Consider the following 13,678-nt stretch of genomic DNA (forward strand, 5'->3'; position numbering starts at 1 on the left):
CTAGAGCAATATGGCTGATTTTCAAAAATTATAAAAACTATCCAAGATAATATATGCCAATACACATTCTGTCCAAATTTGGTGATGATTGGACAAAGGCTTCTAACTTTATTAAGCAGACAACATACTGGAAGCCGCCCATACACCACTGGTATAATAATAATAATTCCCCAAACAGAGTCAGGGTTCTCAATAAGTTTCGGTTGAACCGTCTCAAATAGTAAAGTAATCAAACAGCTACTACTTATTCTTCTTAAAGTTCATTTGTTTTTCCAGATTTGAACCAGCCAAATTGCCATTTGAACTGTCCAGTTTGGCCGGCAACTGGTTCTTATTGAGAACACTGCTCAGACACATAAAAAGGTTATATATATTTAACAATATATTATGCAATTTAGAGGGGCATTGAGCTTAATGGCATTAAATCATCATCATAATGCCTTTTTGAAATATAACCAAAAACGATTTTGAACGGCTTTCAAAGAGAGTAATTTAATGCACCAGTCAATTGTAACCACGGCCCCCCAAGGTACGGGGAATAGCGGGGACAATTACTTTCTGTCCAGCCAACCCTGGCTAAAATCACCGCCCTGCGGAGATAAACTGATGGTAAAATCCCCGCCAAGGGACCTTAGGTTAAGCACCATCCCCACTATATTTTCAGCGAGGCAAAACCGCCGCCATCACCCGGCACTGCAGGGCCACCTGAAAGGCAAAAACACAGCCCATTTCCCAGGCTATCCCCGGTATACCCCCGTACCTGGGGGGGCGTGGTTCCAATGACTGGTGCATTAGGCCATGATCAACGGATATATCGACCAAAATGTCATTAAATTTTGCAAACAATAATACAAATGTATGATGTTTCAATGCACAGTGCATCAGACTTCTAGGAAACAAAATATTTCGTGAAAGCATATTTAAGTTATATATCAAATGAAAGCAACTTTATTTGACTGTCTCAAAGAAAGAGTTTGTTTACCTTTTCTGACAAAACATGCAGACGAAATCATGGGACGCTCGAAAGTAAACAAGCGCAGTCACTAGACGCTTGAAAAGCGTATGGTACTGTGGCTAGATTACATCAATAATTTTATCTTTTAATTTCCTTTTCTTTTTCATTACAAAACAATAAGAAAATAGCAGATAACAATCAATAGGAATAAAACCCGATAAGAAAATAACAAAACCGTATGTATCTTACTTTTAAATTGGTGCACACAATCTCAAGACAGTGTCCATAGATTTTCTTTCGGTTCATTTCTTTCGGATTTGTTTGGATGTTATCGATGATCTAAACAAACCAAAACAAAAACAAATCACTCTTTCGCTTTCAATTTACAAAATATTTCAATTAATATGAATTAGTGATGGGAAACTCAATAAGGTTTTTGAAAAGTACCCAAAACGAAGACGATGCACCCAAGACGAACAAAAAGCGTAAGCATGAAGATGGTCCAGGCTGTAGTGAGGAAATGTTGGAGGTGCTCAATACACCAAAACGGTAATATTGTAGGTTACACAACGCCCAAAACTAACCTTGTTAAGGATTCAGAAAGACATTAATGAGACAGAAGCTTCCATATTTTTTTTAAGTAAATCTTGGAGGATAAGTGTGCTAAGTGAACCCAATAACTCCAGAATAGTAATTTAGTCATTCTAAAATGTCATACAGGCTCCTTTTTTTAATGATGTATAGTTCAGGCTAAACAACATCATTGCCAGGACGGCATTTTAGAATGACTAGGTCTAAGCTAAACATCATTAAAAAAGAAGCCCAGGGGGGGGGGGGGGCCTATTACACAACATAAAAATTAGATTTTTGACCATTTTCAATTCATGACTTTGTGTGATTCAATTTAAATGCGTTATACACCCATTCCTAGACATTCAATATTTACTTCTTTATTCAATGTTTTTACTTTATAGTTTCATTGTCAGGTTTCAATACTTTTAAACTATAAATACTGGATAATCCATGTTGACTTTATGTCTTTCAGAAAAAGGATAAAATCCACATCTAAGTACATCTACCAGACCCTTTTTCTGGATGGGGAAAACAGTGATGTGACATTGAAAGTGTGTGGGAAGGCATGGAAACTGCATAAACTATATCTCAAACAGGTACGCTTAAACAGGTATGCTTAAACAAGTATACTTAAACAGAAATGCTGATTGAAGATCATATGCTTAAACAGATACACTTTAACAGGTACGCCTAAAACAGAGATGCCTAAACAGATACCTTTAAACAGGTACCCCGTTTGAAGATCATATGCTTAAACAGGTACACCAAAACAGGTACACTTAAACAGGTATGCTGATTGATGATCATGAATACATTCCTTTTTTAAATCAATTTGCTGCATCAATACCGTTTTATTTTTGTTTAGTTCATGTGTCTCAAAATGCACAAACAACAACATTGTGTAATTTAAAGTGTCCATGAGCTATGAAGTTGTCTTTAAATATGCTTAAACAGTCTTATATAAGTAACTTCAAATTCATCCATATCCATGATCAAATTCCTTGACATATTAAATAATAATATTCTTGATACATGTACGCCTATGTAAGTTTATTCATTAAATTCCAGTCCAAGTGGCATTTTCTTATGCACTATTGGATACCATACCATTACAATGTATGTTGTATGTCTAATTGTCCTACACATGTACATCTTGTTGTGTATATCTTCTTACAGTCACCCTATTTCTCAAGCATGTTCGGTGGGTTATGGAAGGAATCAAGTATGGACTGTGTGGAGATTGACGTGGTCGACTCGAACATCACAGAGGAATGTAGGTTACATATATATATATATATATAATATTAATGTGTGATTAAAGCTATAGCTTAGTCACTGTAGTCTTTGGTATATGAAATTTGATGTGTTTTTTATTGGAATTATCAAGTTGAATTATATGTAAACATATAAAGTATATAAGACAATTGATTTTGTCTTTTATGTCAAATGAAGTTTAATTCATTCATATTAAATAAAAAAAATATGTAGGTTTATAAAATATGTAACAATTCGTTTTTTAATGAAAACATCGAAGTGACTAATAAATGAAAAGCTGTTACACAATTTCATCTGTGAGTTACAATGATACACCTCAACACTGCAGCTCTGATGGTAGTATTTGTTTCACTGTACAAGGATATTTTCATGAAGTCTAGCCAGCTAATCCCCGTTATAGCCACTGCTGAACTCCTACAACAAGTACCCCCGTACCTGATGTGTATTATGTTAATATAATATTGTACTCATTCTCTTTGCAGCACTTAAGATAGCATTTGGTTCACTGTACAAGGATGACATCTTCATTAAGCCCATCCAGTTGACTTCTGTCATAGCCACTGCTACACTTCTACAGCTGGTAATACCTGACCTAATCTGTATAATGTTTAATTTTGTTTAATTGCCAGTGCTGCACTACATAAGTATTGATGATGATTTATTGGGCTGCGCTGTTACATTAATGATCTACTTACCCAATGTTTCAATGATAATCTATAAGCCTGTTGTTGATCATGTACTATAATATTATAGTATTATAATAATAAGAAATCAAAATTATTCAAGGGGTTGCTGTTGCTCCTTTTGATTAGATGAATTATAACCTACACTTTTTATAGCAAAGACAATTTTAAAGAAACTGTCTGTTCGCAATTGGTATCAATCTGCTTTTGTTTTTCAGAAAAATGTAGGTAGCAGTTTAAAATTTTGAATGGATAAATATTGTTGTAATATTCATGCCCAACTCCTTTTAGAAGTAGACAATGGGCCGATTGTTCAGAACTTGATTAAGTTACCAAAGTTATAAACAGAAATGTTTTTAACTGTGAACTATTTGATCATGTGCTCCTAATGTTAAATCATAATAATAAACTCGAACAAAATGCTTTATATTTTTAGGAGGGCCTTTTGCAGCACTGTGCAGTGATGATAAAGGACACTGTCAGGTAATGTTTGTAGCAGACATTGAAGTCATTTAAGATCTGCATAATTTTATCAAAACTCTAAAGTAAATGAATAGAACAGCTCAACCATAAACCTTCAGATATTGTCAAGTATCATTGCACAATTGAATTTGGAAGAACCAGCCTGCATGATAATTTCTTTTTCAAGTAAACCGACAAACAATTAGGAACGAAATAAGGTAAGTGATTCGTGTAAGAAAAAAGCTCATTGAGCTAATGTTTCTTGTAAGGGCTTTTCCATTTAATAGTATGACTCCTATTGGGAAGGCACTTTTATATTTTACCACGTCCTTCACAGAAGCAAATTTACCCTTTTGGGGTCCAAATTAGTGAAAAAAGTCACCCACCCATATACTATGAAAATAATTCCCTACCCCCCTGGGGGTTATATGCTTTACAGGAATAGTCCGAATCAAATACCCAACTTTAAATAAAGATTCTTGTATCTTTTATCATGTGATGTTTTGTATAACAGTGTGCATTAACGCAGCCATAACATATTTTAGCTCAGCGACTGTGTGCGAGTACTACCAGGCTAGCTCTCAGTATGGAATGGAGGAGTCTCGGTTGTGTTGTCTCGACTGGCTGACTCGGAACGTCCTGGTGGCTCCCAACGTTCTCTTCATACGGGATGTCAGCCCTGATCTCATGGTGGAGATTGTTGGCTGCCCACATCTGTATGTTATACAGGTCGAGATTGACCTATACACACTGCTGAAAAAGGTGTGTGGGAATTTGAATGTCTATCTTGTTTTCCAAAATTATTTTTGAAGGTATTATCAGTATGTTAATATATTTGTGGATTTGTTTTGTCATAGATATAATGACCTTCTGCAAAATTCAACAATTCATTGGACCACTCATTTTGGTTATATTTTGGATTACATTAGTCACCTCCTACAACCCTCCACAGATAGGTGACAATACGGAGCAAAGCTCCTATTCACCATGTCTTTATTATCTGAGGTATTAAAGGCGCACAATAAGGGTTGATGTAAAAAAAAAATGAAAAAAAAATCATTATTATGTTTGAGGCTTTTTACTCTAATTATTTGTTTTATCATTGAAGTCAAATGTGTTCTTATAAAACATAATAATGCCTTAAAATAAATAAAAACAACAACATCAGCCATCAGCCTATATTGAGCCCCTGTAAGAATGATAGAAAATAATGAAGAAAAAAATAATGAATTATACCCCACAACATGATAAATCAATTAGAATAAAATTCTCATAATATTGTTTTAAGAGTGGAGAATTCAAAGATAATAATAATGTAATATGTGACTGTTTGTGATTATAGTGGATTTTCCTTATCCAAAACCCAACATGGGATGGAGAGAACAAAGATCTACTCAAGGTCACGGATGCCTTCTTCAAGGACAGTGTAAAGGAGATGGATGGGAAATGCTACCTGGAAGCGGATGTGGGATGGAGTTACGTGCCCGTGTTCACCAAGATACGGTGGAACCATGTTGTCAACGATCTCACTTCTGTCAGGATGATCGAGAATGACAAGATTGTGCCCATTGGTAGGCAATAACTTTTTTTTGTCGTTTTCCTTACCCACAGTTTTAGATGTGGGTAGTTAGTTAGGTAGGAAGATTGTAATTTTTTACTTGCAAACCTATTTAATAATTTATTTATTTTAAAATTGCTATTGAAGAGGCATTTATTTGCCAGCAGTTAGAGGTCAGGCAGGGGTAGGGTATGGCCTGATTATATGTGTGTTTGAATGCCTATGTTATACTGAAGGCTACAATATGTTTACCACCAGGTGATTTGGATCCTATGTTTCTGTCAACAGGGCCAGGACAGGAGTTGGGTGGAACCGGCCTAATTGTACATTTGTATGTGTGTTTTATTACCTGTGTCATACCGTTTAACGGCCACCCTATGCTTAGCCCTGGCTGGTTGGATCCTATGTTTCTGTCAACTGTGCCAGGGCAAGAGTTGCTTGGAACCGGCCTAATTGTACATATGTGTGTGTGTTTTATTGCCTGTGTTATACTAACGGCCACCCTATGCTTACTGCCAGGCTGGTTGGATCCTATGTTTCTGTCAACAGGGCCAGGGCAGGAGTTGGGTGGAACAAGCATAATTGTACATTTGTATGCTTTTTTATACTTTTTTTGTTATACTAACGGCCACCCTATGCTTCCCTCCAGGTTGGTTGGATCCAATGTTCCTGTACAGCTGGTGGAGGGTTCTCACTGTGGAGCAGGGCCATGATAAGGGGTAGGTGAATTATTTGTTTTCTCCTGGTATTTAACCAGTGCTCATAGGAGTATGATTTTGTAAAATATCAATGGCAAATGCTTGTATATAACTTAATTGGACAAACAATTTAACAGCTTCCAACAATTAAAAGGCACATAAATTGACTCAAAGACTTATTAAACTAAGAAACTGTTTCTTCATTATTATTATGTATGTAGTTAAAAGTCATACATAACATCTTACATTTTTACAATATTCTCTACTTTTAATTGGTTGCCTTTTGATTACCCTACTAGCAGATTAATAATATCTATCATGTGTTCCTGGGCTGGATAGAAAAATATGACCAGAGGGCAAGCTAGTAATGAGGCTTGTTGATAAACCAGCCATGCACCATGCCCGAGGCTCAGATTTTTCAGCCCGGACTAGAAATATGTAATCAACATTTTTCTTGCATACTGTAAATAACTCATTGGTGTAAAAATTGATGTAGAAAATGCAATGTTTGTACATTCATTTTAACAAATGAGTATGTGCGACATTTTTAACTGACATCATGATGAACAATTATTTCAATTAAATGGTGATGCAACTAAAAAAAATATTATAGACATTGTCTATTTTAATATTGTTATTAATATTCTAGTAGAATTATATATTCAATCACATTCTAATGAGGTCTATGTCATAATTTAATGTTTAAACTATACCGTAGAAGAAAAAAGATGTGGCATGTGCCCCAGACTCCACATAACGTCACAAAGAATTTTCCACCACAGCAAAATTCATCGGGAATGTATGTCCGGTGTGCAAGATATAACATTGAAATAAACTGCTTTGATTTTTACTGCCCCATGTCTGATTGTGTTTATTGTACTTTGACTTTCCTGTCAACAGACCTGTGGAACATCTAGATGATGCAGTATTCAACGAGCGGTGTACCAGGTTTGGCCGTATCCTGCACAAATCTGGGGAGTACTGCTGGAGATGGATCGGATACAGCTATGGGGTTGACCTGCTCCTATCTGTCAGTAATGGTCGCCTTGTCACAGTGAAGAGGAACACCCACACCCAGACCTGCCCCCAGGCTGTCAGTCTGCTGGACCATAGAAACATAGCTTACAGGTGAACTATGGTGTTATTTTTCGGTCTGGCTTGTTAATTTTTTTATGAAAAAAAAATTAACCTTCACCATAATTCACACTGTTTAAGATAATGAAATGAAACTTGGTACATGGGTTACCAAGACAATATTCATATGGGTAGCAAGGCCTGTTACTCTGGTTTTAATAATTATTCAGACTTATTTCAATAACAAAAACAGACAAGAAAACATATCAAATGCCAATAAAAAAATACGGACAAGCGGGATAAATTAGGGAAGTTTGGAAAACCAGAAACAAACAAATAAGTTATTATACCCGACCATTTCATAATACTTTATATATAAAACATAAAAGAAAAACAAAGGCTGATATCAATGATTTGCCTCACAGACAAAGTCTCAATGAATATTAACATTGTAAAATATTTATTTATTTTTAAATTCATTGTTGTTGAATGATTTATCTAGTTTTAAAGAAAAAGTGTTTAGTAATTGTTATAGCCTTGGTTATGCAGTAGATGGTCTTTTTATAATTTTGATGTTAGCCTTAACTTTAAAAACATTGAAAAAATGAACCTCAAACTTGATACATATGTTCACAATGGCAATATGCATACATAAGTCTCATAACAGCTAAAAAAGGTTATCGAGCATTGGCCTCTGCTTGCGAAGCTCATGTGAGCTTAATATTTGACTGCTAAATATAAATATTTTGTTTTACCAGGTTAACGATATCCAGCTTTGACACTGATGGTAAGGAGAAATCAAAGAAGACATCAGGAATCAAACATATCAGCCTCGGCAAGGATGAGGTAAGGGAAGACTTTAACAGTAATGGGAGTAGAGTACTGTAGTATTAATGGAAGGGCCTCTCTCATACATTGGCTAATAATAACTGTTGGGAAAAGTATTTTTAGAGTCAGAATAGAAGTATAAGATTAAACCTGTTTATTTAACAACTATTGTGAAAAAAATTATTACAAGATTATATCAGTCACTCTTTTTGGCACCCTGTTATGTGAGAGCATGTTGTTGTGGAAACCTGAGTACCCATAGGACACCCACTTGTATGTCTATGTGACCACAAACCAAACTCACCTGTGCCTAGGCCAGGAATCAAACCAGAATTGCTTAGGTTAGAAGCAAGTGCTCTAACAGGACTACCTGAATGGAAGTATTGCAGTTGGTTACTGTTAGTATTAGTAATTCTAAGCTACAGAAATCCATTAATTGCACTGAAAATGTTCAAATAGTATACGTTCACATGTATTTTAAACATGATTGCAATGATTATATTTTCTCTGTGAACATATTGATAGATAACAATTATGCATGTTATTCTCAAAACCTTCGTCTAAGCAATATAAATGGACTCAATCACAGCTGTACCAAATAAAAAAATGTCTGAGGATTTGTTTTTTCAATTTTCTGAGTTATACGGTCAATTCCAGGAGGAGATAGCCTTAGTTCTGGACAGTGACCAGCAATATCCATTAGCGGTCAGCATGAATGTTGTGTTCCTGACCCCGGGGCAGGATCCACTACCAACACTGAAACTGCCGAACAGATAGACACAAGTATGGTGAAAGTTCACGCAATTGTCCTGGAGATTCTTGCTCAGCTCACCACAAGATCAGATGTGACAGTAGAATGGGACAAGACATTGAGATATATCTATCCGAGATCAACAGTATTGTTACTTATATCCAGCACAGTTGACAGTTCTCCTGTTTTTGCACATTAAGTTGGTCTCAGGATTGAAGATGACAAAGGTCATTAGACCATAATTCTGGGGGGACAGTGTTTGGGGGTCTCAGAAGTTGTTTTTCCAATTGTGTTAAACTGCGTAGAAGCGGGGAGAAGACTACATTGGTCTTTCCAAGCTTGAATCTCATTATTTTGTATATCTGCAGATTTCTTTATCTAAAATATGAAAAATTATTGTAAAACTCATATTAAGAGGGCGCATTTGACTGTTTTAGGGTTATAGAATTGTTTTGATCATAATGTTTCATGATCAAGAAATTTGATGTTAAGACAGGACTAAGAATTAATGAAAGAATTGCTTTAAAAAATTATAGGGTAATAATGTTATAATTCAATACACAGACAAATAGTTCATATTCAATTGTATGTTCCATGATTAAGAAGCTAAATGTTGAGACAACATTTGAGAAAGATCAGCTTTGAAATTTGCACTATTTCGGAATAATTATGGGTTAATAATGCTATAATTCAATACACCAACAAATAAGATGGTGTAGTCCTGATTCAATGTTTGTTAGCCTACCCTAGATCTTGTTATTATTGTACAAATTAATATTATTTATAATTAATATTTTAAACCAATGTGTTCAAAATATTCAATCATTGTGCCATGTAATCCCATACCTAGATGTATATGTAGCAAAATATTGGACTCTTTTCCATTTGTTCATTGTAATATTAGTGTTTCATTAAATTTCATGATGTTATCAAGTTTTCATTGGTGGTGAAATTTGAAAAGAATAGATCTGCTGACATGTTTAAGACCGACTAAACTGAAATTAATCAGGCTGAGGGATTAATGGAATCTGATGAATGAGTTCATCTCTTTTTGGCACTTTCCATAGCATTTTGAACTAACCTGGGGTTCTTACGTTCAGGTTTAATCGGCAATAAACGCTTTTTACTTTCAACTACTGTATAATTGTAAAGATTGAATTTTTACTTGGACTTTTCCATCAAAAACAGTAAGAAGTACCTTAAAATGAATATAGTTAACATGGAAAGCAATTTTTAAAGGGGTTTTAGCCCCTTTACCCTGTTAGGGTCTTTCACTAACCATTAGTTATTGTTTAACCATTTTTAGCATTTCTGTTCCTTCGAAGAAAAAAGTAGAGTTATTGTCAAAGGCTTGGTGTTTCATCTTTGTTTACATCGTCATACAACTAGGTTAACCTTGGCCGTAACTTCAAAAACCATTGATAAATGTATGAAACCTGAAGATAATTGGTTGAAACTTGGTACGCATGTTGCAAGAGACAAAGTTCAAATAACTCTGGCTCTAGTAATTGTTGAGTTATGCCCCTTGTTCAACTGAAAAACAACAGCAGATGATTGTTTGTGTTAGCTCCACAGCGCTTTTGTTTCATCTTCAAGCATGAAAACACATGTAGAATTTTGCATTTTATACTCAAACCTTATCCTCAGGGACAAGTGATTTTGCATTTGTGATTTACAAAAGGTAAATAATTCATCCCACCGTGTATTTGTAGCATTTATTAGCAATTTTAACCAAAAAAAAATAATCTGACATTATTTTTTTATATGTACATGTGGATGTTATTCCCACTACTATTATTTTGTTTCAATCAAGTACATGTATCATTAATTATTTTGTGAATGTTATGTTATATATGATAAATTAAAAATACCAAATTGTCAATCTATTTTGATAACTTATCAACGAGTATACTCCAAAATATTCTAAGATGGCATCAGTCAATTGGATACATAGAATGTTAGAAATAGAATATAATATTTAACTTGTTATCTTAATAAGCCCAGATTAAAAATTAAATTTTCCTGCCAAACTATCTGTTTCAAAATAATAATATCTGATTTCAACCAAGAATATAAGATTCGGAAAATTTGTCCTTATAATGATACGCTTGTTGATACTAATTATGACGGCCCCAAGTTTGAAGTTTGTTATGATACTTATTAATTTCACTGAATAACATTGAGATGTTAAGAACAAGCTAAATGTGTTTAGAATAGATGACTGTTCTTCTTACACTAGTTTTAAGTTTAGCAGCAATTTTAGAAGTTTTCATTGCTTTAATTTTTGTTGAAATGTTTTGCAAAGGTTTCTTGTTTCTAGTTTCAGGGAAGAAAAACATAAACATTGTTTTGAAATTGCCGTTTAAACATATTATTTTTAATTTTTTTATATATTTTTTTCTTGATACTTAAATAAGTTAATGTTATATTACAGTTGTTTTTATAAATGTATTAAAATGAAAAAATATTGACTGTTATTCTTACTGTATAAAAAATAAAGCTGTTCAGTCACACGACTCAGGGGCTATGATAGTGAACAGTCTCAAATCGAAGTCTTGACACAAACTCACAGAAGGCATGCTTTTATTAAATTAAATTATTCTGTTTGTTTAACCAAAATAACTAGCAGATAAATGTACAATTCTTAATAGTAATAAATTCAGGAAATTTTGTCACCAAAACTCTACAATGACAGTTACAATACAAAAAAGATTTACAGTTTTTTCAACTAGAGTCTGAATTCATACTTGCGACTGTTCGTAATCTAAGCCCCTGAGTCCATATTCACGATTATTAGTTTGAGTTTAAGACCCAGACTCAGAAAAACTTTTTAATGTGATAAATTAGTTAATTTGGAATAAGTGTGTAAATAATTGTTAAACATGGTATTTGCTACATATATGGCAAGTTACTCAATGACGATTGAACAAAAAAAGTAGATGCCCCCACTTATTGGGGGGAGGCATATATATTTGCTTATGTCCGTCTGTGCGTGTGGACATGCGTGATTTCGTCAGTATTATGGTGCTTGTGTCATTCAAAACTCCAAAACGTTTTGACCTAGAGTCAATTTGTATAAGATTGAGGAAGTTGTGCACATTTGCAATGTTTTGTTTCCTGCTGCACTTAGTAAACCAGGGGCCATATTCATTCAAAATCTTAAGTCATTTCTTAACTTAAGTCAATTTCTTAACATTTTCATAGTGCTGTTTACATGTATGTATGTTTTTTTTTATAATAAAGTCAATGAGAATAATGTATTTTGAAAATTCTTTATTTTTTAATTAATATGACTTAAGAGATACTTAAACTAGGAAAGTGACTTAAGTTAGGAAATGTCTTAAGAAGTTTTTTGTATACCGCCGCAGAGTTATAGCCAAAATTCTGGACTTCTGTCACTCAAAACTACAAACCTATTTCACCAAATTTCAAAAAACTTGGCGGAATGTTATTAAGGTGGTGGAGCTGTATACCTGGGATTTTGTTTCCCGTGCATTTAGTTAAAATAGTTATGGCCCTTGAATTAGAAAAGCTCTATCACCCAGAGTTGGAAACCTTGCCAGAATGTTATTTAAGTGATGAAGTTGTGAACTGGGGTTTCGTTCACCGCTGCACATAGTTAAACCAGAGTTATTGCCCTTTAATTAGCAAAAATGGCAATTCTGGACTAGTGTCGCTGAAACTCTAAAACTATATATATACGACCAAAAGTCATTAAAGCATAGGGGAATGTTGTTGGATAGATGTATTTGTACACCTTTGGTTTTTGTTTCCTGTTGCACTTAGTAAAACCAGAGTTATGGCCCTTAATAAGCAAAAATGGACATTTCTGGACTTGTATTTATCAAAACTTCAAAACTCACCAAGAGTCCAAACACCTTGGCAGAATGTTATTAGATGAAGTTATGCAGATGGGATTTTGTTCCCCGCTGCACATAGTATATCCAGAGTTTTAGTCCTTGAATTGGCAAAAAATGGTACTTTTGGACTTCTGTCGCTCAAAACTACAAATTATTTCACTTAGTGTTATGAAACCGTGGGGGAATGTCGTTCAGGTAATGATGGTGTGCACCCGGAGTTTTGTGACCTGCTGCACTTAGTAAAATCAGAGTTGTGACCCCTGATAAGCAAACTTTGCATTTCTTGAGTTGTGTTTGGGGGTGGGGGGGCTGTCAAAACTATTTCACCTAGAGTCAACAAACCTTGTCGGAATGTTATTTAGGTGAAGTTGAGCACCTGGTGGTTCGTTTCCCGCTGCACATAATAAAATTATGAAGTTATGAAGTTTTTTTCGTAAAGTACAACCGAAATGCTTCGGACGAAATGCATAATTTCGGACTAGATATTGTTAAAATTATCTTGGGGGAGTACCCCAAACTCCGCTGTCAACATTTTAAAACAAATAAATTTCGGTTCCAAAACAGGGGCGAAAGTGAAAAGGTTACGCCCTTCAAATCTTAGATCTGCCAGTGTGTTGCTAAACGCATTTAGTATTTTCTTGATATTAGGGTCAGTGCTGGTTTTCTTATAGGGCCATTTCACCAAGGATTGTTTTGGTCCCGAGAGTACCGAATCCCTTTTTTTAGTCGATCGACCCTATTTTTTGCAAAATAAGTCGGGAACCTGCGTGTACTAACGTGCACTAACCTATACCTCCGGGGTAAGATCTGGCGCGATCGCATTAGTCCCCCGGGTACCTAAAAAGTGATCGGCTACTGTTTTTAAACAAGTTGAAAAAAGAGTAGCCGATCAAACACCGTCGGCCCGTGGTCGCCTTGGTCGTCTGAATGTCCACTTACCTCGTCCGCCCTCTGGAGCCTT

The 13,678-nt window shown here is 34.9% G+C and overlaps 1 protein-coding gene across 1 annotated transcript; it reads left to right on the plus strand.

Annotated features, from left to right (window-relative positions):
- Positions 1–1,293: 1,293 nt before the first annotated feature.
- Positions 1,294–11,864, plus strand: LOC128242443 (germ cell-less protein-like 1). Its single transcript, XM_052959600.1, has 11 exons — positions 1,294–1,504; positions 2,001–2,124; positions 2,705–2,801; positions 3,286–3,383; positions 3,923–3,969; positions 4,494–4,710; positions 5,291–5,519; positions 6,156–6,225; positions 7,105–7,332; positions 8,037–8,124; positions 8,764–11,864. Exons 1-11 carry the CDS (start codon positions 1,371–1,373, stop codon positions 8,881–8,883), a joined length of 1,452 nt encoding a protein of 483 aa, XP_052815560.1. The 5' UTR covers positions 1,294–1,370; the 3' UTR covers positions 8,884–11,864.
- The last annotated feature ends 1,814 nt before the right edge of the window (positions 11,865–13,678 follow it).

Source organism: Mya arenaria, chromosome 2, assembly GCF_026914265.1.
Source record: "Mya arenaria isolate MELC-2E11 chromosome 2, ASM2691426v1".
Taxonomy (NCBI): Eukaryota; Metazoa; Mollusca; class Bivalvia; order Myida; family Myidae; genus Mya; species Mya arenaria.

What these genes read in the sequence shown, in the direction of transcription:
- LOC128242443 (XM_052959600.1), top strand. Translation starts at nt 1,371, where the DNA reads ATGGGAAACTCAATAAGGTTTTTGAAAAGTACCCAAAACGAAGACGAT. An exon ending in ATAAACTATATCTCAAACAG is followed by an intron (nt 2,125 to 2,704) that starts GTACGCTTAAAC and finishes ATCTTCTTACAG; the next exon opens with TCACCCTATTTCTCAAGCAT. An exon ending in CTGCTACACTTCTACAGCTG is followed by an intron (nt 3,384 to 3,922) that starts GTAATACCTGAC and finishes TTATATTTTTAG; the next exon opens with GAGGGCCTTTTGCAGCACTG.